Raw genomic sequence first — 26,686 nt, 5'->3', positions numbered from 1 at the left:
AAAAATGTCAATTTTGTCTTAATTCAAGTCCAATCTTCGAATAATAATATAAATACAACATTTTTCACAAGACCGAATGTCCCAATGATCCTTTGTATTTATTTAAATACCACTAACCAGCATTTTCGACTTCCACTACTGTAACCACTTTATTACCACAATGGCCCAATGTTGCCTATAGGCAACTTCCAAGTTTCAAAAAATAACTACTGATTGAAACTGTAAATTTTATGTTTGATTTTTTATTTTATTTGATCAAGATCTCAGTGAGATTTTTCAACAAATGTTGGCTGCAGTTATTCAATTTGTTTGACATTTAACGGTATTTTATAAGATCATTAAAATATTTCATGTCCAAATTTTCACTCGACTCCTTATACTAAACCAAGTATAACTTCGCCAATATAGCGATTTATTTAAAAGCAATTTCCATTTTTTTATTCTTCTGAAATCTGCCTACCGACACGCACTTAGTGTATATAAATATCTCAAACGGTGTGGGAAATACGCATACATGAACATGCAAAATTGCCCACATGCAACATCGGGCCACAAAGGGTTAATAACCCCGAAGGACAGATCCGCCGTGAGTCGAAATTCCGCGTTATGACGTGATGAAGTTTTTGCTAGAGACCCTGTAAGCCATCAGGAATTAGCGTTATATCTTTGTTCAATGTTGCTTTAGCTTATTTTTGAGATGACATGTATTCAGTCAAATCTAATGAGGATTACTTTCGTAGAGCACTTCGACTTTCTAACTCGCTTCCTTCCTTCGGGGTTCTTAATATACTCACCAAGGCCCTTCTTCCCCAAGAGGAATTTTCCGTGCCCCAGACTTTCACCTCCATTTTGTTGCACAGTGTTGTTACACAACACAAATTTGTGTATAAATATAGTAATAATAGTAATAATAAAATAATTGAAATATATTGCAGAAACAAATTTAATATTGAATCTCGCACAACACGCACGATCGACAACATGGCTCACGATCGTGCTAAATTTTTTAGATTCTAAAAAATCCCCTTTAAAAGCAGTGTAAAGGGAGCGTACAAAACATGAAAATCGAACTGACAATGTCAATAAGAATAAGAAAATGTTGCCTATTAGGGCGAAGATCATTTATTAATAATTTTTAATAAATTCTTCGTTGAAGTCGAGGTTAATGATGGAAGATGTTTTGCAAGTGAAAAAGGAAAGCCGAAGATTCGAAATCACACAACCACCATTATGTGACCTGGTCTCGCTGTTGGTAGCAGCTCTTCAGACATATCGGCTGTGGAGTGGCCCCTTTGTCACCGAAGTTTTCATTTCTCACATGCAATGTGTTTTTTTTTACAGTGAGGAGCTATTTTCCTATTCAAACTGTATGGATTCCACGAAAAACGCTTTTTAGCACAGCCTTCGAAAGTTATGAGTTTGGCTCTGAACGCTAATACACCGTGATAACACCATTCATATCTTTTCCAAGGACGTGGATTGAAACCTCGGCCTGGCTCAAGCTGATATTTAATTATTTGAAAATTGTGCCTATTAACTTTAATTTTTTTTTGTATATGTGCTGCTTTTCTTTTTGTATATCGCATAGGTTAAATTAAAAGATTTAAACGAGTATCTTGGGCTTTCCGCAATATTAACTTTGTTATGGATGATGTTATTGACAAAATTCTCCTCCCGACTTGGAAAAGCTGATTGATTGTTCAAAAAAGTTTCTCAGATGTTTTAAGCACTCAGAGCTCAATAACGAATTGTCCAAAACAGGGGTGCCAACTTGGTGGTTTTCCCGCTACTTGTGGTGATTTTCGACGGACAAAAACCACTGTTTAAGCAGGAATGTCAACTGTTTTAAGGTAAAAATCGCTACAGACCTATGGTGCGTATGTGGCTGTAGCGATTTTTATCTCGGAACAGTTGGTATCCCTGGTCCAAAATGCGAAAACAAAATATAAGAACTATCTTATGCTTGGGGCAAATATCCATTTATTTAAATTTCTTCCCTTTGGTCTGAAAAGCCTTTAAAAAGTTTGCTCAACTGATACCTATTTAAAATAATTATATGTGCAAACTAATATTGTGATATTTATTGTCGAAAACAAAATATATTTCCAATATTCTTTTTACATTGTAGTTAGTGCTTACGATTGCGTTTAAAATATAAAAAATAATTGCGTTCTTATTAATTTCATATTAAAGAAAAATAATTAATAAAAAATTTTTCATAGAAAATATTTATATGTGCAATAACGAAAATGTTTAAAAAATGCATAATAGTGAACAAAATTGTTGTACATTTAACATGATATTGTATTGCCCTTGCGGATTAGGACTTGTTGTAGCCTTTGTGTCATAGAACCCACTAGGTTTCTTAAGGTGTTAGTGGTGATGTACTCCCATTCCGCCAATAATGCACATTTCAATTCTTTCAGCGTTGTGCACTCCTTTGACTTCGCGAAAATTTTGGCGGATAGTATGCCCGAAGGTCTTCAATGGGTTTGTGACCATAAGTTACAGCTGGCCACTCCAATAACGGTACATTTCGTGCCTTTAAAAACTCCTTTGTAGGTCGAACAGGGTGATTCGGGGCATTATCCTGCTGGAAAGTCCAATTATATCCGTACAGTTCTACAGCAAAATCTATTAAGTTGTTCTCTAACAACTCAACTTATGTTTCGGCATTTATTTTTGTCGGAAAAAACTTAAATTAGTCTTCGTAATATTTTGTGCAAACTTAGTTTAAGTTCAAAGATACCTCCCCCACAAAAGTTCAATATTGTTCGGTATTGTTTGTATATATTCACTTTAAGACCTGCTCTCGAATCACTTTGATTTTTGTTGAAGCAACTTGCATTCGCTGCCTCAATTACGACAGTAAAAGATTTTTCAGAGGCATACTTCTTGAGAAAACAGCCCGAAAGTTGTAAAAAAACTCTATGGCACCATATGTAGTGGCTGGATGGCTCGAACCGAAAACTGCGTTCGTCCACACTTTGGATATTGTAATATTTCTTCGAATATTAGATAAAATTCGAAGGTGGCGCTTATAGGTCCACTCCATCCGGTACCTCCCCACAAAAGTTCGAAAATATTCGCTAAAATGGTACGCACGATTTCTCATAGACGTAGCAACCGATTTGGTCCAAACTTTGGATCTCTAAATATTGTCGAAACTTAGTTTAGGTTCAAATTTGGGCCATATCTTTCCAATCCTTGTGGTACCACCCACACAAATGTTCAAAATTTTTGTGTGGTTCGAGGATCCTTTAGACATTTTTACCGAAGGTTTTCTTAGAGGCCCTGTTTACAGCGATATAATGTTTTCGTAGGCTAGTGTGATAAAAAAAAGCCCCCCTAAATCACTGATGAACACGTTTTTACGTTTTCCTACGATTGACCATACAATTTCTCTCTTCGTGTTCATCATTGCCCTAAATACATGTTTTGTTTTCTTTTTTTTTTTTGGGAAAAAAAGTATTTCAATCCACACAGGCTGAGGGTATATCGCTGTCGGCAAAACCGACTGATACTTTTTTATGTCTGGCCAGACATCCATCAACCTTTTGAAAACAGTCTAATTTAGTGTTGATAAAACTATTCGCTAGAAAAATAATGGCTATACCCGTCAAGTTCAGCAATGAGAGAGAGAGAGAGTTTTTCTACATCTGGAAATATACATACTTATCGATAGACGCATAAGATCAATATACCTCTTTTCATATAAAAAATTCGTGTTTTTTAAATCGCCGTGTTAATGCGTTAAAATTCATTTAGGCTCACTTCCATCTAATTCTGAGACTGAGACTCACTTCCATCTAATTCTGAGATGAACACGAAGAGCACACATCTTTAACCTAGGAATGCACATAGAAATGTATTCAATTTTCTTTCTAATATTTTCAAATTGAATTTTTTCCTCTTTTTAAACCCTCCGCCATAATATGGAGGGTATAATTAAATTTGTCATTCCGTTTGTAACACATCGAAATATTCATCGGAGACCCTATAAAGTATGTATATTCTTTATCAGGGTAAAATTCTAAGTCGATATAACCATATCCGTCTGTCCGTCTGTTGAAATCAAGATACAGCTCACAATTTTTAAGAAACAGCTTTGTAATTTGGGTGCCACCGTGGTGCAATGGTATGCACACCCGCCTTGCACACATAAGGTCGTGGGTTCGATTGCCCGGCCAGGCAACATCAAAACACTTTTCAACGGCGGCAAAATACCCCTCAGTAATGTTGGCGACATTTCCTGAGTATTTCAGCCATGTAAAACTTCTCAACAAAAGTGCTGTCTTAGACACGCCGTTCGGACTCGGCGATAAACTGTAGGTCCCATATCATTGAGCTAAATATGAATCGGGGTGCACTCATTGATATGAGAGAAGTCTCCCCTGTCCCTTATGGGATGTTTGTGGAACAATTATTATTTGTAATTTGGTATAGAAGTTTCAATTACTCCTAGGATGTTTGGTATTGCAAATGGGCTATATCGGTCCACGGTCCCCATAGAACGGTACCACCCGATTTTTCGATATTTTGAAGGTTTTAGCTTCATTAGCACACCGAAATGGCTGAAACTTTGTACTTAGTCTTCGTTGGGGGTATAAAACTTCCACCAGCATTTCATATAGGCCCCATAGAACAGTACCTTCCGATTTACGGTATTTTGAAGGTTGTGGTCTCAATATTCCTTCGAAATGGCTGAAATTTGGTAAATAGTCTTCGTTGGGGGTAAGAAACTTTCCCCCAGAAATTTGTCGGTACAGGTCCACTCCTTCATATAGCCCCCATAGAACGATATCTCCCGATTTTCGGTATTTTGAAAGTTATGACCACAATAATCCATTGAAATGGCTGAAACTTGGTATTTAGTCTTCGTTGGGAGTATTTAACTTTCCCCTCTAAATTTGTTGGTATAGGTCTACGCTTTCATATAGCACCCATAGAAAGGTACCTCCCGATTTTCGGTACTTTGAAGGTTGTGGCCTCAATAGTCATCTGAAGTGGCTGAAATTTGGTATTTAGACTTCGTTGGGGGTATAAAACTTTCCCCAAGAAATTTTTTGGTACCGGTCCACGTCCTAATACAGTCCCCATAGAACGGTACCACCCGATCTTCGGCATTTTGAGGGTTTAGCTTCATTTTCACACCGAAATGGCTAAAATTTGGTACTTAGCCTAAAATTTCCCCTCAGATTTTTTTTGGTATGGGTCCACCCCTTCATATAGCCCGCAAAGAACGGTAGCTCCCAATTTCCGGTATTTTGAAGGTTGTGGCCTCAAAATTTCTCCGAAATTGCTGAAATTTGGTATTTAGTCCTCAATTGAGGTATAAAACTTTCCATATGAAATTTGTCGGTATGGGTCCACGCCTCCATATATCCCCCATAGAACGGTACCTCCCGATTTTCGGTATTTTGAAGGTTGTGGCCACATCAACCCACCGAAATGGCTGAGATTTGGTATTTAGTCTACGTTTCCAACTGAATTTCGTTGGCATAGGTCCATGTTTTGATATAGCCCCCATAGAACGGTACGTGCCGATATTCATAATTGTGATAGATGTGATGTCAATATTCCAACGAAAGGAGTGGTATGTGTTAGAAACCGATTTGTCGAATTGTGAATAGTATGTATATATGGGTTATGACGTTTTTACAACCTCGTATCATATTTTGATACTTCCTAGGATAATGGCAAGAAAAAAGAAAAAAACAAGAATTTTTACACCAATTAAAATTACTGATGAGTGCGATAGCTTAGGAATTGTGTTTCCGATTTGGCCGAAACTTTGCACATCAACTTCGAAGAAGGTCGATATCGGACAATACCTTCTGGGGCCTCCCTTTCGAAAGTTTAAAACCATTTTTACAGAAGGTACTTATTGTGGTCCTGTTTATAGAGATATAATGTTTTTAGTGTGATTCAATGATTCCAGTCGTGATGGTCCAAAAACTGAAAAAAAATCTACGGTAACCAACCATTCCTATATCTCCCTCGCAAAATTTAACATTTCGCTTAAGTACAGTTAATGGTTTCTCGAGGATTTTTGAAACTTTTATCGAGGGTAGTCCTTGTGATTCTGATCAAAACGGTATAATTTTTTAGTGGACAAGTCCATGCTTTTTGACGTAATGATCCAAAAGCTTTAAAATATCCTTCATGACCAACTAAAATGACTTGCGGTCATGATAACTATCGAAAGGAACTTCTAAAAGCAGATTCATTTACAAATCATTGTAATCATGACTACGACATTATATATTTTTTTTGCTAGAGGAAAACAAAAGTTCCAGATATCTGGGTCCGGAAATGACCCAATATATAGGGCCTCTCCTTCATGCATTTCTTGCAGTATTATTTATAGTGGTCTTAATTACAATAATAATAATATTTTATTCTGGTAGCAGGGACATACTCAGGGAGTTTTCAAGGGCCTCACCCCACAATGAACATGTTTCATACAATTTCTGAAATCTCGTGTAATGGGTCCAATACACCAACCCCCCAATTTAAATTGTTGTGTAGGTGTACGTTAGCACGCAGAGAAAAAAATATGTTTGATCCAACAATATTCCAAGAGCAAAATATGTATTGTTAACATATTGTTGGATTCCTCATGTAGTATTGTAAATCCAAAAATAGTTTGTGTCAACTGAACAATATTTCTCTCTTTTCTTCGAAAATTTGTTTCTCTTCTCTCGCTATTCGATGCCGTGTTGAAAAAACAATTTTGGTGAGTTGTGGTGTGTTTGTATGACATGCTGCCTTTACATTTGTTTTTGTGTGTATGTATTTGTGAGACTCTTGTTTTTATTTGTTTCAGTTTTGTTTCATTTCTTCTTTCCTTTTCATGTTTGTTATGGTGTTTAATTATTCCTTATGTTGTGGTGGGTGCATGTGGCTTTTTGTTTGTCTTTGTTGTCAGCCAATGCAGCAAACCATGTATTGTGTTCATCAATGATTGCAATATTATACGCGACATTTATATCCAAGTTATGTGAAAAGTGAATATGAGTAGTATATACACTCAAATCAAAAATTTCTGGGCTGGTTTTCTGTATTGACAATACTTTTTGTAAACAAAATTAGATTATGATAGTTCCTACAATCGGTATTGTTAACGATTTTAAGAATATTGCGGAAATTCGAAAGTTGTTTTTGTTTTCTATGTTTGGAACAAAAGATGGTATTTTTGGATTTGGATTACAATGTTTGAACAAAACAAATACATTTTTGGAACCAAAACATATACAGTTGAACCTCGATTATCCGTGAATCGATTATCCGGGAACCTCCATTATCCGGGATAGAAAAGAAATGTTGGTCTTTTTTCCATTTCCTATATTTTTCGTTATAAACTTTATTATCCGGGAGTAAAAGCACACTTTCCAATAAATTTGATTAAGCAAATAAAAGGTAAACGAAAGAAAACTGGAAATTCTCCCATATTACACAATTTGTGTATTTATGGTATCAAGAAACCATGGAACAAAATCAATTCAGATGTATCTGATGATGATGATATTATGTATCCTTCTAAAATTTGGTGGATTATCTTAACAAATATAATAAAAATTGAAGATTTTATTATTGTTGTATTGTACAATGTATTGTACTATTCCATTTTTACTCAAAAATATGTTCAAAAACTGCATAAAAACATAGCCTCCATTATCCGGGAAAATCGATTATCCGTAATGACTCCGGTCCCGACCATCACGGATAATCGAGGTCCGACTGTATTTTTGTTCCAACAAAAGCGAAAAATATTTTTTCTGTGCGTGAGGTTTGTCAGTGGAAAAGTTAGATCTATCCAAAAAATTAAGTGGAAAACTTACACAAACCTTCGATCATCACAGCTCCTGCTATTTGTTTTTGTACAGTCACAGACTTAAGTAATATATTATACATTTTTTTTATTTTTCATAAATACAATCGTAAAAAATGGATGGAATGAACTGTAAATGGTATTTACATTAAATAACAAAAATATAACAAATAAAAAATTCGTTCTACATAAAATATTTTGATAAAAACATTGCCAAGCTAAAGTAAATAAAGCTAGACGAGACCAATCCAATCATTGATGATGCACCACTTTTCGTGCAGGGTAATTCTCCAAAATCTTCCAAGCTGTAAAAATAAAATTTTAATTTCAAAAATTGCCAATTAGTTTTAAATTTTGGGGGTCATATTTGTCATTTGTTTTTGCAAGACACCGAATTAATAGAAATATGGATAGGGTGGCTGGTAATGATATGGCTGAGGATAATGATATGGATAACCGATATGAGGATACGTTGCATATGAAGAGGAAAGCAAAGGATAGACAACATGATCCCTGGGCCTGTCATGCGGTACATAAAATGTGGGCTGAGATGATGGATGACGATATTGTTGCTGTGAAGCTGAAGAGGAAGAAGAACATGGTAATGATGACGATTGCTGATGATGATAAGGGCTGAAAATAGAGTTGAACGAATAAAATAAAAAAAACACAGTTAAGATTAGACAACGATTCACAGACAACAGAAACACTTAAAATCGATGAAAACACTTACAACAGGTACTCCAAAACTAATATTAGAAAATCTGTTTGTTAATGCCTTTGGTGCGACAAGCCAAGGCAAGTGAGTTATTTTACAACTACACATACATACATACATCAACCAAACAAACAAAAACGACAACACACCCTTCATGTTTTTAGCAGTTAATTAGTGTTTTTTTATTCACTATGGACCCAAATTCACACCTGGACCTCTTAGTTTTAAACAAAAAAGATAAAACATAAAATATTGAAAATGTATGACCAAAGTTTTGTATTCCCAAACAAAAACAGGAGATTCTTTCAGGAGGGAATAGAAAACGTTTGTGTCAAATACTTCAAACTTAAACTATTTTTTAGTAGTTAAGCAAATTAAAAAATAATCAAAATTAAAAATATTTTGTTCCCACTAAAATATTAAGTTGTTTCAATAAACTATTAAAACAACAACTCTGGGGAAAACATTACACAAAAAAGGGCACACAAAAATAAAATAATTTTTAGTAATACACAAACTTGAGGTTAGACAATTATTGTAAATACACATTGGGCTTCAAATACGAATCGAAACTAATTAACTCTGTATTAAGTAAAAATGTCGTGATAAACATCCAGCCTGTGATGGTGGGGGAAAATCACACAACCGAAAAAGAAATAATGACGAATATTTACTTGACACCAATGACACCGCAGGCGGCACGTCCACCAGCATTTCCAGTTTTCTTTGAGTCAGGATGGGTGGTTTTACCCAAATCATCAACATTGTCGTGAATAACCAGGCCACGGCCCAAAATGGTACGGGGTCCAGTTAAACTGATTAGATGATCGGTGAAAGTGGTATCCACAACACCATTTGCATTTGCCTCAATATTACCCAAGTCACCAACGTGACGTACTTCATCACGAGGACCACCATGATCCATCTGAAATGCAGTACAAATGTTTGTCATATCTTGGGAAATGTTTGTCAAGCCTAACAAAGAAACACTTACCTTATCAGGATTGAAATGTCCACCCAGGCTGGCACAACCATTGGACAAATCTCCCTTCTCATGAACATGGAAACCATGTTTGCCTGGGGTTAAACCGCTTATGTACACGCGAACATGGACATTTTCACCGCAGGCATTTTGTATGAAAGTTACATTGCCCACAGCTCCTGAGGGTCCCGTCACATAGGCAATTGCTTCCATGCGGGTGTTTTTCTACAATAGAAAATATTTACTTTATTATTTATTTCAAAATATTCATTGAATATTTTTGACGTAGATTGAATATATTGAACCATACCTCTGCAGATTTGGCCGATACTGCCGTAATGGCCATCAATGTAATTAATAATTGCCAGGTATTCATGTTTCTGCTACTTCTGAAATATAACAAATTTATTTATTAGTTTCAGTATATTTTAAGGTTTATCTGCAAGTCTTAGGAACTAATATTGTATTAGTGGTTTCCGGTCCCAAAACATATTACACATGCACTGTCAAAGAGAAGTCGGTTCAAAAACCTCGGATTCCATCTTTTGTAATCCAAAAAGTAAAAATATGAGTTCTCACACAAAAAAGTCTCTTTGGGGAGTCCATGTGGTTTTGTTTCCAATGGTATATGTTTTTCTAAAGGAAGCCCATGATTTTCGAGATTGGGCCCCAACCTAGTAAATTTCACTTGGTAAGAATAAAATTATATAGGAACAGTAGAGCCACTATGCCATTGTTCTTGTTATTTTGACTTCGACAAAGCGATAATTTTGCATGTCGAGCAATGGATTGATTAACTAGTCCTTATACAACCGATTGCAAAAATATACTTCGATAACTGGAACTGCATCCATTTCAAGATTAAAGTCCAGTAATAGTCCTTTACAGACACCGGTAATTAGCCATAAAAAATTTGTGAGTCACATGAGCCGACTTACCCATTACTAAATAATGTAAACTATCTTTTCTTCAACAATTTACAAGGTAAACTACTTATTTACCCATTACTAAGTAATAAGTACGGTGTTTTAGCCACCTCATATGGTTAGACCGAATAACTGTCAGACAATTGAAGTCGACTTAGTCTATCTGCCTGGTAGATGGGACCGATAAACCCTTTCCGTCCAAACATTGTACAGCCTAATATTTCATTCAAAAGGTAGATCAAGTTCGAATATGGTTTATATAGGTCTATTCCGTTTAGAACCTTTTTGCAAAAATGGTTCGCTAAGCTCAGTTTTGGGGCTGTTCCGACGTCTTCTTAACAATGTTTAACACAGATGAAGCTTGTTGAAAGTTAACACTATTTGTAAAATAATTTACCGGAAGCTTTAAAGCACAATAACTCTCGAAGGGAGTATTCGATTCGGTCCAAACATTGCATATATCGTTATAATTTTTCCACCTTTACATTAAATTCGAAATTGGACCATTCCTTCGTCTAAGAAGTTGAATAGCATAGGTTTAAGAACTGTTCTCGGATAGTTTTAAAAATGTGTTGTTGTTGTAGCAACGCAAATATGTTCCCAGTGGGAAGTTGTCTTTTATGTGTCTTCAAAGTTGTCTCCAATCCATTAAAGACGGTCCTTTGCGATCATCGACGACATTTTTACACAAATGTCGCAAATCTCGTGCACGATAAGTTGAGCGACAAGGTAAGCGAAGTTGTCTTCATGAACGATAGAATGAACATTAACTTGTACCAAGGCACATTGCAAGACATTTTCGTTCAGAATGTCACACATCGCACATGTAAGAGTGACAAATTTGGTGACACTTTTGGTGACGATTTTGAAATTTTTCGATGATCGCAGATTAAATTTCCTACTGGGTTCTTTCGTAAATATTCCTCTGCATCCTGATTTAAAAATTTAAGAATCTGGACTGACTGCGTCCATTAAGAATCGGGAGATAGGTGAGTTGGGTCAGCTGAGCAGCTAAACAAATGCATCGCGTCGTGCGGTCCCAATTCACATGTGTTTGGTATCGTGTCTTCAATTCGGACCCAATATGAATTGAGGGCTGAAACCACTTGTATTTCCATTGCCAGCTCAGCCGGGGGTATTCGAGTACGGCATTCAGACTGTACCTTTGTACTGCCTGCGCAACTGCATCAATATCAATGCTATTCAAGTCTGCTTGACAGTCTCGTTGATCTAGAGGTTCTCGCTTGTTCTTTGGACCGCTCTATTGCTTTCGCAATACCTTTGGGTAGTTAGTGGTCGAAATCAGGACACCATCGACAAATTTGTTCAGGGAGAGCCTAATTTCGGTGGTCCAGGTGGTGAAACGTGTAGCAGTGGATTTAACGACGGATATTTCCATATTTCTCCAATGGAAAAGCTGTACTAAGTCAGCTATGTAGGCATTATGCGATATATAAATCGCATATGTCATCGACGATAGGGCCCGAGACAAACGACTGGCGTCCACACATTAGTTGATTATCCTTTGATTGCTTTGACAAATCTTCCGCAATAGTTCCTTAGGGTCCCGATTACAAGGGACTCCAATTGTATACAAAGAACTCTAAAAGATACTGTCAAAAATAAATCATCGAAATAATGGGTTTGAACCTCAAGAAAAAGAAATCCGTTTCAGACAATTTGGATTCGATTTAGCCCTTCCCGTCAGTCTGTCCGTCTAGCGGGCGTGCACATAACACTCGAACTAAAATTTTGTTCAAACTTAGATCAAGTTCGAAAATGGGCCATATCGGTTTACACATTCTGGTAATAAATATTTTAGTCTACGTACATTGAGACCTGCTCGCGGATAAATTTTAAATAGTTATTTAAGGTTTTAGCCACGTTTTTCATTTAGCTGTAAATTGACATTTCGCTTTTTCTACACGCAGAAAAATATATGTTAGAAATATGTTTGGATCCAAACAAATATATGTTTGGGTCAGTTTGCAAACAAATATATGTTTGAATCTATACATATTACGTTTGGGTCCAAGCAAATATATGTTTACAACATTTTGTAGCATATCTCAATGTTATTTGTTTTCGGGTACCAACATATTTTATACCCTCCACCATAGGATGGTTTGTAACTACTCGAAATAATCATTGTAGACCCCACAAATTATATATATTCTTGATCAGTGTGCAATTCTATACCGATATAGCCAAGCTCGTCCGTCTGTGGAAATCACTCTAGCTTTCGAACGGATAGAATATGTGCGGACTTTTGGTATTGAAAGCGGGCTATGCAGGTCCACGTTTTCGTATAGCCCCCATACAAAGCGACGCGTGGCGCGTCATCATTTTAAGGAATTTTTAAGATATTTGTCCCATTTGGCCACCGATTTGGTTGTAATTTGAAATTTTGTGTCTCCAGAGGCTAAAAAACGTTTCTTCCAAAATTTGTTTATATAGGTCCATGTTTTTGGTATAGCCACCATATAACGCTCCATTTATAGTACGCGTCATTTAAGGATATTTTGAATGTATTAGCCCCATTTGACCACCAAATCGCAGTTTGGTATTTTGTGTTTCCAGAGGCTAAAACATATTTCTACAAAAAAATGTTTATATAGGTCCACATTTTGATATAGCCCTCATAGGACGGTAACTCCCGATGTTCGGTATTTTGAAGGTTTTAGCTTCATTATCGCACCGAAGTTGCTGAAATGTGGTATTTAGTCTTTTTCATGGCAACAAAACTTTCCCCCAGAAATTTGTCGGTCCACGTTTTGATTTACCACCATAGAACGTTGCTCCCCGATTTTCGGTATTTTTATGGTTTTAGCTTCATTTTCTCACCGAAATGGCTGAAATTTGGTATTTAGTCTTGTGTGGGACCACAAAACTTTCTCCCAGAAATTTGAAAGAAATTGAAAGGTACATCCCGATTTTTGGTACTTTTAAGGTTTTAGCCTCATTATCACACCAAAGTGGTTGAAATTTGGTATTTAGTCCTCCTTTGGGCTACAAAACTTTCCCACGGAAATCTGTCAGTACCGGTCCACAATTAGATATACCCCCATAGAACGGTACATCCTGATTTTCGGTATTTTGAAGGTTTTAGCTTCATTATCTCACCGAAGTGGCTGAAATTTGGTATCTAGTCTTCTTCGGGAAACAAAACATCTCCCCAGAAATTTGTCGGTACCGGTCTACGTTTTGATATACCTCCCACAGAATCTACATCCCGACTTTCGGTATTTTTAAAGTTTTATCCTCAATATACCAATAAAATGGCTGGAATTTGGTATTTAGTCTTCGTTTGTGTTAGAAAACTTTCCACCTTAATTTTTTTGGTATATGTATGTTAACGTTTTCATATAGCCCCCATAGATTCGTACCTCCCGATTTTCAGTATTTTCAAGGTTTTAGCCTCAATATACCACTGAAATGGCTAAAATTTTTACCTGAAATTTTGTTAGTATAGGTCTTCATACTTCCCGATTTTCGGTATTTTGCCTCAATATATCACTGGAATTGGTGTATAAAACTTTCCGCCAGAAATTTATCCGTATAGGTCTTTATACAGTCCCCTAGAACGGAACTCAAAAATTTTTGACATTTTGTCTTCTCTTTCATTGCAGTTACATTTCTTGTCTATTGTTTAAAATTCGCTTACAAATTTAAAAACTAAAATTAAATACCTGTCCGAAAGTCGGTATACCAAAAAGTTATTTTGGCAGGTTCTCTCTCTCGTTAATTTTGAAAATAGAAAGTTTCAAAAATATGTTGAAAACATCTAAATTTTGAGAAAAAAAATAGAAAACATGAATGAAAAGAACCGAATATAACATAAAATATATGTTTGAAGGAAAGAAAATTATTTTCCAGTTCATATCAACTAATTTTGCATGTCTTTTGTTTGAAACTTCCTTTAAAATCAACAAACAAAAAGTATGAAAATACATATGTTGGTATGAAGTATGTACTATGCCGTATGAACAGGTTAATTCGTATACGTAATTGTGAGAGCGAACAACGTAATTAATGTACTGGTATGAACATGGCATTATAAAGAAAATAAATATCAAAAAATATTTTTCATTTCAAATTTTTATAGAAAAATAATCCAGCCCCATGACAGGAATTTCTTGATTTAAAATCAATATTTTCATTTATAGACGTCGTGACTAAAATATTTGGGTTTGCTTCTTAGAGGTAATATGTATCTTTGTGTGCAAAACCGACCGATATTTTTTACTTGTTATTTCTTTACTTCCATTGTTTTTTTGTCACGTTTATTTCCGTTGACAAAACCTCTGTTTTTCCCTAAAGTAAATCAATTTTAAATACACCCACTTTAAAAACTGTTGTTTTTTAAAATTTGAAAACAAGAAATCTACTTTACAAATAAGAAAAAAACCAAAAATATATTTTTACTCGTTTTCTTATTCATTTTGTGGTTAGAGGTCCTGACCTCGGGCTTGAATAAATATACATATTTGTTCAATAATAAGTTATCTATTTGAAATTCCATATTAACTTTTACAACTTCTTTCTTTTTTCAGAAAAAGTGTGTTCATTTTTGGAAAAAAAGGTAAGAGAAAATATTCTCAATGTTATCTCTGATCAGTAAAACGACCAATAATTATTCTATAAATGTTTCACCAAGTCATTTTTATCCGATCGAAATATTTTTTCTGATTTGTTATGGTTTAATTTACGGATTTGTTTAAAGTGGGAAATTCCCAAATATTATTTATATATGCAGAATTTTTCATCCAGTTACCCACTCCTCCTTGCAATATACATACATTCATATTTACATTTGTATGTATGTATGTATATTTTTTTACAAACCTGCTTGTGGGACACAATTTTGTAAATTGGTGTCATTAAACGTGATATGGAAGCATCAAACCGCGACAAAACCAACAACAAATGAAATTCTACAAATCTCGTGCTTTAATCAATTTTTGTATTTTTTTTTTCTTTTTTGTGTACAATGTTCCTCTCGCTTTTATTTTTTCCAAAGGTGATTCCATAATTGAAGCACCCCACACATTTGCAATATTCTCTAGGTTGGTTGCCTGCCTATAGCTTTTTTATCATTTTTTGTCGGCCGTTTGGTCGCTTGATCATCGTATTACTGACCTCTTCTGTTAAGCAGCCTGACTTTGTTTTGTGTGTTCTGTGCTGAGTTTGTCATCACCGTATGCTAACCTTAATGTTTGATTCAATAAATAGAAATAGAGAACCTGGATTTCAAAAAAAAAAAAAACATACGACAAAAACGAAAAGTTGTTTTGATGACGACAATTTTTTCAATAGTCAATGTTGACTGCGGCAATCGCGAGCGCTCGCCTTTCTCCTCACACACACAGGGTCAAGTGTGTAAAGGTTAATAAATATAAACGCAATGGGATACACGATTATCTAGGTTTGGATTATTCGCGCCAAGTAAACAAGGAAAACAGAAATGAATTAAATAAATAACAAAGTATAAAAAAAACAGGTAAAAAATGTTATCTTCCGTTACCACTAAGTTCGGAAATATGTACATACATATAAGTATGTATAGCTGCTAAAGATTTGTTGTTTAAATAGAAACTGGTTTAATTGTGTGATTTTTAGTTTCCATTAATGTGATTTTTTTAATTTCCAGAGCTTGCACAAACTGCAGTCCTTAAAGTGGAAATCATTAATATCGTCATGACTATCTGCTTGGAATTTGTACAAAAACAATTGGGTATACATGTTAATAAAATATATGCATATGTGCCTTATAATGGCTACGTTTTGAGGGCAACTAATTAAAATATTCTCCTATATAAATATGAATGTACTGAAAACCCTTCTATTTATATGTTTAAAATTAGAAACGTTGTAATAATTGATGGATTAAATTTACCCCTCAGATTTTAAGCTTCCTTTACTGTTCTAAAAAATCCCCACTTTACCTAATTTCGGAGCTCTGTGTCAAAGGTACAGGAAGAAGTGCGATTAGTATATACCACACCTAACATGAAAAGAAATTGCAGATATGTTCAAGATTCGGTCTCAAAGTATTTCTGAAATAACAAGAAAAAAGTATCAACCGGCTTCCCCGACAGATACCCAGCAAAATGTTCGATGCCAAAGATGACATTCAATCATGGGTGCAAGTGATCTAGCACGTCATCTTTTTAGCATCTTCATCGATGAATTTTATATGAGCGTGGACCCCAAAAGATGACGTTCTTTTCTGGATCCTAAGCATGTCATTTTAACCAATGCGTTGACATGTCATTTCCACCAATGCTTTGGCATGTCATTTCCACCCCAATGATTTGACATGTCATTTTCACCAATGCTTTGACACGTCATTTTCACCCATGATTTGACATGTCATTTTAACCAATGCTTTGGCATGTCATTTTCACCAACCCCTTGGCATGAAATTTTCATGTCTTGTTTGGAAAATGGAAATGCTGTATTGAAATATGGTTTTCATGAAAAACAAAACTCTTTATTAATTCAAACGAATTCATGAAATAGCTACAATTAATTTATCAGTTTAGTTTTTCGAAAGTTTACATCCAAAATTGCAATGTAATCACCACCGCTGCAACGCAAAAGATTACTTCCTCCGTTCTCCGCAACTGATATTCTTTCATCTTACAAAAGGTTTTTTCAATTATCTTCCCATCACCAGTTCAGATTTCGACATGGACTCCAAATGCACTCCTTTAAGTATTTTTATTTCGTAAATTTCTTTTATTTTATAATTTTGTTATTTTATAACAACATTTTGGTAATTTATACTCTTTTGTTTAGTGACGGAAATATGTAGGGATCTACAACCCGGCTTGCTTTAGGGATCTCTAAGAACAAAATGTAACGAACGGGGAGGAGAGACTTTTTATGGAAAATACCATTTATGCTTAATTAATTTATTTTTAATTGTTTCTTTCCAAAAGTAGTTTCTTCTTTATTTTCAGATTCTTGTTCCTTTTCGTTTCGGACTTTTTTTCAAATTCCAAAAAGCGAGATTTGATTGATTTCATCCTATGTCAGATTTAGAATAGACAAGGGAACTTTTAAAATAGCAATGTGTGCAGTCCGATTCTATTTTTAGCTCGATGGTTGGGACTTCATATAATACCAATTGTTTAGAAGTTTTAGTTGTTTGATATGCAGGAAATGTAAGACAACATCACGACGACAGTTCTAACAACTTTGGTCTGTTCCAGAAACTGCAAGAATCTACTTATTTTTACTACGATAACAATTTTTCCTTTATGTTATCGGAAAAAATAGTAAAAATTAGTAGATTTTTGCAGTACTGGAACATACCAAAATGAAAATAATCAGGTGTGTAAATAAAAAGACAAACATCATCTCTATTGGATCGATGGAATGGGAACAAATGCTGATGAAAAGATCGGATCTTTCACGACTTCCTTTGCATTGGTTCAAATCCTAATGAAAAGATCGGATCTTTCACGACTTCCTTTGAACCAATGCAAAAGATGACATGAAATCACGTCATCGCAAAGAACCCCTTCCGTCAAATTTTACTGGGTATATACAGGGCAATCATGAATAAAAATTCCGTGTGGAATTTATTCCCTTTCCCCAATTTCCACTATTTTGGAATTTATTTCCATATTTATCCCCAAAATGAAAATATATTTTGTCGATAGGTTGAGAATATTCCATAACTAAGTTATTTTAGAAGTTTTCAACATTTTAAGACAATTGATTTTAAAAGAATTTGACTCTTTAAAATTCCGCGAGTATAATTGCCCTGATAACCTCAGCCTGTGACATAATAAAAAGAAGAATACGCATTGGAGGTTGTTTAAAAAACAACTAAAAAAGTATCAGTCGGCTTTGCCAACAGGGATATACCCTCAGCCTGTTTGAAGGCTGAGAGAGATCTTTGGATACCCTTGGACCAAATCGTCATGTCCGGTTAAGAGATATTGTGCGTACCATTGTAATATATATATATATATATATATATATATATATATATATATATATATATATATATATATATATATATATACGATATGGCTCACCTTCGAACTTAAACCATGTTTGGACAAAATATTACGGCCAAACTTTGGGCCGAATCGGCTGATCCGTTCAAAAGTTACAGTGCGCTCCCGCTACTGATGTTGTAGGAATTTTTATAGTTTTCGGGCCATTTTCTCAAAAACTATCGACTTGCCGCTGAAAAAACTTGTGCCGTCGTAATGGGGGCAACGAATACAAACTGCTACAACAGAAATCAAATGGATTCGAGAGCAGCTCTTAAACAGCACTTTTCGGACATTTTGTGTGTGAGGTACCCGAAGGAGATGACATACAAAGTCCATATTCGAACCTAATCTATGTCTCGTAGAAATATTGCGATGTACACAGTATGTACCAAATCGGTTACTACCTTCGAGAGTTACCGTGCGCACCATTTTAGCGAAAAGTTTAGAACTTTTGTGAGGGAGGTACCAGAAGGAGTGGACCGATATGGCTCATCTTCGAACATAAACTAGGCTTGGACTAAATATTACGAAGTCCAAAGTTTGGACGGAATCGGCAGATCCGTTCGAGAGTTATCTTGCTCTCCAACCACTACACCCGGCGCCATAGGAGTTTTTTGTGACTTTCAGGCTATTTTCTCAGGAAGTATGGCCTTACCCCTGATGAAACACGTACCGTCGTATAGGGGACAGTGAATATAAGTTGTTACTACAAAAACAAAAGCGATTCGAGAGCAGGCCCTAAAATGAACTTTTCCAAAATTTTGTGTGGGAGGTAGCCGAAGGAGTCCATGTTGGAACCTTATCTTAGTCTGGTTGAAATGTCACCATATGCAAGGAAGGAACGGCATAGTTCATTTTGGAAGTGGATCTTATTTTGGGAGTCATTTCTTTCGATAGACCAGCCATAACAGAGTTGTCCGTCGTATAAGATGAAGCTTTTGGACTATTATGTCAGGAAGAATGGACTTGTCCGCGTAAAGAATAATATTGCTGTAAACAGCACCACAAGAAGTACCTTCGGTAAACCTTCGGTCGAAACGAGAGTAATTCAAAATTTTTAACGGTATGAAAGATATGAGCCTGACAAAATGATCTCTTCGGGCATCAAGGTCTCAAATTTTTGGAGGCTCATAATTGATGGTGCAATTGATGGGAAAAACATCGGGATCTTATTTTGGGAGTCATTCATTTCAATATACATCCCGCCCACCAGTAATTTCAGTTGGTAATTGTATAACTTAGAGCTCTTGTCAGGAAGCATGGACTTGCCTACGATAAATATAATATTGCTGTAAGTAGAACCATAAGGAGTACCTTAGGTAACAATTTCCAAAGGATCATGGAGCATACCTTAAACTACACTTGAACAAAAATGTTGAATTTTTGCGGGGAAGTACCCTAAGTAGTGGACCGATATGGCCCATTTTCGAACTTAACTAAAACTTGACAAAATATTATGAGATCCACAGTTTGGTAGAGTTGGGCAATCTCGTTCAATTGAACGATCCGGATCACTGCAAACCAATCGTACCGACATCGTAACGAAATCGGAACAAAATTCGGACGATACGTCCGATATCTGATCCGAAATCGTAACGATATCTTAAAGAAAGTTGTATGAAATGGTTGACATAATTTCGGAACGAAATGTCGGAGCGACATCGGATCGATTTCGGTTCGATTTCGTAACGAAATCTGAAGAAAATTCTGAAAGGAAATTTCTTTCCGACATTCATTGCGAACTCGGAACGAAATCGGTATAAAATCTCAACTATTTCCTTTCCGAAAAATCGTTTAGAAATCGGAACGAAATCTGAACGACTTTGCTTCCGAAATTGTTCAGACGTGTCGGACATCAGACATTTGGTTTGCAAATTAAGTATACGCAGTTTTGCCAATGAAATTACCGGTGTCCATTGAATAGTGATCCGGATCGTTCAATTGAACGAGATTGCCCAACTCTACAGTTTGGACCAAATCGGTTGCTCCATTCACTTGAGATAGAGGGAACCATTTTATTTATTTTATCTCTTGTAGGTTAGGTGCCGAATTTTGTCTAAGATTCGCAGAAATATACGATATGCACACTTTAGAAATATTACGATGTGGAAAGTATGGACCAAATCGGTCACCCTTGGAGACCCAGCAAATGTCTGATGTCCGACGCGTCTGAACAATTTCGGAAACAACGTCGTTCAGATTTCGTTCCGATTTCTAAACGATTTTTCGGAGAGGAATTAGTTCAGATTTTGTACCGATTTCGGAACGAATGTCGGAAAGAAATTTCCTTTTCGAATTTTCCAAGGATTTTCTTCAGATTTCGTTACGAAATCGGACAGAAATCGATCCGATGTCGCTCCGACATTTCGTTCCGAAATTATGTCAACCACTTCATACAACTTTCGTTAAGATATCGTTACGATTTCGGATCAGATCTCGGACGTATCGTCCGAATTTTGTTCCGATTTCGTTACGATGTCGGTACGATTGGTTTGCTGGGGAGTTATTGCGTGCACCATTTTTGCGAACACGTTTTCAACGTTTTTGGAGGAGGTACCGAGGGAGTGGACATCCTCGAGCTTGATCTAAGTTTGGACAAAAATTTGGGTCTGGATCGATTGATCCGACAGACGGACGAACAGGCCGTACCGTTGTGATAGGGGTCTTGAGCACAACCTGATGCAAAAAAAAAAAAATCAAAACGTTTCAAGAGGAGGTCTTAAACTGCACTGAACTGAAATTTTCTGTGCGAGGTACCCGAAGGATTCCACAGATATTGTCCGTCTTCGAACTTAAACTAAGTTTGGACAAAATATTACAAACGAACCCAATCGATTGATTCGTTCGAGAGCTATCGTGCGCTCTAACCATCCAGACAGACGAAGGGATATGGCTAAATCGACTACTAATAGTTTGAAACACATTTTGTTGGTATGAAAGGGTATATATCCTATGTAGCCTTTGCCTAACGGCAGAGGGTGGAAAAGCTATACTGTTGTAATATGAGTAGTAACTGCTGGAACATTTTTAAAACGACCTTAAATATACGCCTTAATTGCATATTTGCAAACATTTTGAAATTTTGTGTGGGAGGTACATATGTACATGAAGGAGTGGACCGATATAGTCTACATTCGAACGTGATTTAAGGGTGAAAAAAAGATTGGGTCAATGTCAATTATCGTGCCCATCAGGCATTTTATTTGGTCACCGAGTATCTTGTAGAGCTTTTAGGCCATTATATCAGAAAACATGGACTTGCCCGCGAAAAACTGTATATCGGTGTAAACAGGACAACAAAAAGTAATTTCGGAAAAATTTGCAAACGGTCCAAGTCCTTAAACTGCATTTAGCAAAATTTTTGAACTTTTGTGAGGGAAGTATCCAGAGATTTTCTCCAATATATAACTCTTTGGAACTTGATGTACGTTTGGAAAAAATATTATAATGTCTAAAAGTTCAGCCAAATCGGATGCTAAGTTATCGTGGTCATTATACATTTTTGTTGGCGCTGGCAGGGGTTTTTAGGGTTTTAGGGTCATTATCTCAGGAAATACGGACTTTCCCCGAAAAAATTGTACCGTCAAAGGGGTCCGCGAGCACTAAATGTTACAAAAATATCAAAACGATTCGAGACATGTCACACATTTGAAAAGATTTGATATTTTGTGTGGAAGGTACTTGAAGAAATGAATGTTTGGGCAATATATGACGATGTGCAAAGTTTGGACCAAATCTGTTAATCGGTTCATGAAGAACAGAATTACATCGAATCCAAATTGTCTGAAATGGGTTTCGTCCAAACAAATGTGGGGTCTGCAACTATTATTTCGACAAGTAAGAAAGTATCGGTCAGCTGTGCTGACGGAGATATATGCCGCAAGAACAATCTGCTGAAATTCAAAACGATCCGAGAGGAGGTCTTGAACTGCACTTTTCCCAAATTTTGTGTGGGAGATACCCGAAGGAGTGGACCGATATTGTCCACATTCGAACTCGATCTATACGGTTAATAATACGGTGTGCAAAGTTTGGGCCAAATCGATTGCTCCCTTGGAGAAAAATTTTTTTACAGAAAAATTTTGAACATTTGATTTGATCCGTTCGAGAGTTATCGTGCGCATCAGTCAGCCAGACCGACGGACGGGCATGGCTAAATCTGCTTCAAATTGTCTGAAACTAATTTCGTCCAAACATACTTGGGGTCTGAAACCGTTATTTCGATGAGGCACAAAAAAATAATTAAAATTCTTGTTGTAAATTCACGATGTCAATAATTGAATTTTGTGAAGAACACTTGTGAACATTTTCGAAAACATTTGCCGTTCAATATGACTTTGTGGAAACTTTTAAAATTGTATGTATTGCTGTTTACAATTGTAATGCCATAAATCGTCTCCCGCCGCTGCCTTATGCCGCAAATATTCTCATGCTATGCTCCTCACCTATGCGCCCCTGCCAAAGTAATACCCATATTGGCCAATAACCGGTTTTAATTCAGTATTTAAAAATAAAATAGTCGAAAAGTGAAGTTTGTATTGCGCATTGAGAATACTTATTGAAGCCTTGAAATAAATTTCCAGACCCTTCTCCACCTGCCTGACCTGGTGGACCATCATTACCGAAACTCCTCTTGAAATAAATAATGATAAAACACCAGCAACAACGAAATTCCATTAAGTGGTTCGTTCATGTAGAGACACTGTTTTTTGTAACTTTTTTTATATTTTTGGAGGTTTCGTTTTTTTCAATTAAATCACTTATCAAAAAGTCAACCCACAAAAAAATTGCTGATGAGATTGCATTCATGGTCTAGATAATTTTATTATAGCCGCATTCTTCCACACATTCGGATTATAGATATGCGTACTGATAATTCTGCTCGTAAATAATACTTACTGCTGTTCTTGAATTGAAATCAACTGGCTGGAGACTAACTGGCTTTTGTTGTTCACAAAAAATTGAAAAAAAAAATAAATAAATCGAACAAAAAGTTTTCCGCTGTTATAGGTAACTGGCGTTTTATTTAATGAAACCGACCGTTTTATACGAGCTCTGGGGCACAACTGTTCTCTCGCTTTGAAACAATTTATTGTTTTGATCGACTACAAATGACAGGCAGTTGTGCGCCGCGCCACAACATCACCGTTAATCCATTCATTCAATTCAACATCAAACGAAAGTGAGTTGCAATTGAAATCAACAACAAAAAAGCTTTCGATCTCCTTGCTCACCTGTGAAAAAAGCACCCACGATGCAATGAATTTATCTCTCACCAGTTTCTTATCATCTCAAAATTAGAGAGAGATGTTGCTATTGGAAAAGTTTCTTGTTATTCAGCGTTGAGAGCAATAGCGGCCTAAATCCATGATCATCGAAGATATGAAAGACTAAAAATTCCCATTGGGATATTAAAAAATTATTTTTTATAAAAATGGAGTCATATTACTTTTCGGCTAGGAATGCGCGTTTCTTTGTTTTAAACAAAGTTTTGTAAGAATTTATTCATAGTAATGAACTCATAAAAAGTGCGGTTTTTATGTCATAATATCACAACTATGACGCTTTGTTTTCTTTTTTTGAAATGTGTTATTTTTGTATTTGGTTATTGGATTGAATTATTTTAAGTCAACTGGATTATTAAAGCTTAAAACGTGCTTTGAAAAGACTTAACAGTAAACTATAATATACCGCACACTACTGAAGTTGATCACGGTGTGCCTTAACCAAATTTAAATGGAAGGAGCTTACACCTGGGAAGTTTCTGCGGATTCTGAAACTGCAACGTTCATAGATCAGCAAAATAAAAAAAAACTAAAAAAATCACTGGAGGGGTTTTTAGTTTTTGACGATTTTGCTTGAAAACCGCGAGTCCTATGGAAATGGGACTTAAGAAAACGTTGTAGGAACGAAAATTCTCTATAAAATTGACCTTTATGATATTTTCGTAGGTTTTACCGTTTTTCAGAAATACTAGTTCAAATTGGGACAATACACTGACTGTATCGTCTCCTTATAAAACAATATCATGCACGTGCGCCATATCTAACTTTAAATGAAAACCGCTTATACCTAGTAATTTTTTTCGGATTCTGAAACAGCTATGTTTAAAGACGACAAAAATCCAATAACAAAAAAAATCGTTGGAGGGATTTTTAAATAAATCGCGTTCAAAGTTGACATTTTTAGGGTTTTCTTCGGTTTTCACGATTTTGCTTGAGAATGGTAAGTCCTATCGAAATGGGGCTAAAGAAAATATTGTAGCTGTAAAAATTCTCTAGAGGACTGACCATTATGATTTGCTCGTAGGTTTTACAATTTTTGAGATATTGAAGTTTAGGTCACATATTTAGGATTTTTTGTTAGGTTTTCAAGATTTTGCTTGGGAACGGCAAGTCTTGTCGAAATGGGACCAGAGAAAATCTTATAGCTGTGAAAATTCTCTACAAGACTGGCTTTTGTAATTTTTTCCTAGGTTGTACCAATTTTGGGAAATTTTAGTCATGGCATTGTTTTGTAAGGAGGCGATACAGTCAGTGCATTTTCCCAATTTGAACTTCTATACCTCAAAAACGGTAAAACCTACGAAAATATCATGTGGGTCAATCTTGTACTGAATTTTCACTGCTACAACATTTTCTTTAGTTACATTTCTTTAGTTACTTTGACCGGCGATTTTTTTTAGTGTTTTGATTTTTCTCATCTATGAACATTGCAGTTTCAGAATCCGCAAAAACTTCCCAGGTGTAAGCTCCTTTCATTTAAATTTGGTTAACGCGCACCGTGGGTGACGTAGGGGATGAAAGATACCATGGAACGGTCCTGACCGGCTTTAACATGGCAAAGTCCAGGGTTTATCTTGGTCCCTCTTTCATCTCAAGTGGACACTGACCTCCCCGTGGTGTCACCTAGGGTAGCTGCCTTTAACACCCGTTAAAGGTAGTGAGCTAAACTGGGAGGGTTAATAACCCTCCCCCAGAAAAAGCAGCCTACTATGAAAAAACAAAAGAAAAGAAAAACAATACCCTCAAAAGTTGACGACCCCCGCAAACGTTTTAAGGACCATGATCTGCCAATCTGCACCCGGAATTTTCGCACTCTTTATAGAGAAGGTGCAGTTTACGCATTGGCAGATGTACTTGAAAAGTACAAGGCCGACATTACTGCCATACAGGAAATACGATGGAATGGGAAAGGCGTAACAACAAAACTTAAAGGTGAAGCACTGTATTATAGCTGTCATGACACAAAGCATGCGTTTGGTTGCGGATATGTAGTTGGTCGGAGTTTAAAACACCTGGTCTCCAGCTTCACACCAGTGAATGAAAGACTTGCTACAATTCGAATAAAAACAAAGTTCTTCAACATAAGCTTTATTTGCGCTCATGCTCCCACTGAAGACAAGGACGAACTGACCAAAGATATATTTTATGAGCGCTTAGAAGAAACTTATGACCGTTGCCCTGCCCATGACATTGAAATTATGTATACTAGGCGATTTTAATGCCAAAATTGGAAAGGAGAATATCTTTGGCCCAACAGTCGGGAAAGTCAGTCTCCACAGTGAAACATCTGACAATGTTATGAATCTGGTAGACTTTGCAGCTGAAAAAAACATGTTGGTTAGTTGTACCAGATTTAAGCATCTCGATATTCATAAGGGCACCTGGCTGTCTCCAGATCAAAAAACAAGAAATCAAATTGATCACGTTGTGATAGATGGAAAACATTCATCGAGCGTGTTGGATGTGCATTCGTTCCGAGGAGCAAACATAGACTCGGACCACTACCTTGTTGCAGCAAAGGTACGCACCCGGTTAAACGTAGCAAACAAAGTACCGACAGACACAACACGAAAGTTAGACATCGGTAAGCTGCATTCGCAACAGATAGCCAAAGCATATTCCACACAACTGGCACAATTACTTAATCGAAGCACTCCTCATCCCGATACCATATCAGGACAATGGCAAAGCATTGCCCACTCCATGCAAGCAGCCGCAAAATCCATACTTGGATACCAGAGACCTCCACCAAGGAATCCATGGTATGATCAGGAGTGTCGTGCTGCTACCAAAGAGAAAAATGCGGCATATAGGGCTACTTTATAATCCGTAGCAACGCGTAGCGCACGATAGAGAAGTATCGGGAGAAAAGGAGAGAGGAGAAACGTCTTTTTCGCAGGAGTGTGAAAAAATCGAGATGTACAGG

At 36.3% G+C, this 26,686-nt stretch overlaps 1 protein-coding gene across 2 annotated transcripts; it reads right to left on the bottom strand.

Annotated features, from left to right (window-relative positions):
* Positions 1-7,905: 7,905 nt before the first annotated feature.
* On the bottom strand, positions 7,906-23,644 carry Sod3 (Superoxide dismutase 3). 2 transcript variants are annotated; one of them, XM_073957191.1, is made up of 5 exons: positions 23,375-23,644; positions 9,845-9,923; positions 9,547-9,759; positions 9,227-9,477; positions 7,906-8,467 (listed from the first exon to the last, which is right to left on the bottom strand). In XM_073957191.1, the coding sequence occupies exons 2-5, from the start codon at positions 9,908-9,910 to the stop codon at positions 8,230-8,232; spliced, it is 768 nt and encodes a 255-aa protein (XP_073813292.1). In that variant the 5' UTR covers positions 9,911-9,923; positions 23,375-23,644; the 3' UTR covers positions 7,906-8,229. The 2 variants fall into 2 exon arrangements, with proteins under 2 accessions (XP_073813292.1, XP_073813293.1); XM_073957192.1 differs by having other exon boundaries at positions 7,906-8,139.
* Between the last annotated feature and the right edge of the window lie 3,042 nt (positions 23,645-26,686).

Source organism: Musca autumnalis, unplaced genomic scaffold (assembly GCF_047663935.1).
Source record: "Musca autumnalis isolate F117 unplaced genomic scaffold, ASM4766393v1 scaffold_5, whole genome shotgun sequence".
NCBI classification, from domain to species: domain Eukaryota; kingdom Metazoa; phylum Arthropoda; class Insecta; order Diptera; family Muscidae; genus Musca; species Musca autumnalis.
This window is presented reverse-complemented; position numbering and strand designations above follow the sequence as displayed.

Excerpts from the sequence above, each read along its gene's own strand:
- Sod3 (XM_073957191.1), bottom strand. The coding sequence starts at position 9,910 with ATGAATACCTGGCAATTATTAATTACATTGATGGCCATTACGGCAGTA. Across the intron at positions 9,760-9,844 it reads TATCGGCCAAATCTGCAGAG|AAAAACACCCGCATGGAAGC; the intron begins GTATGGTTCAAT and ends TTTCTATTGTAG. Across the intron at positions 9,478-9,546 it reads GACATTTCAATCCTGATAAG|ATGGATCATGGTGGTCCTCG; the intron begins GTAAGTGTTTCT and ends ACTGCATTTCAG.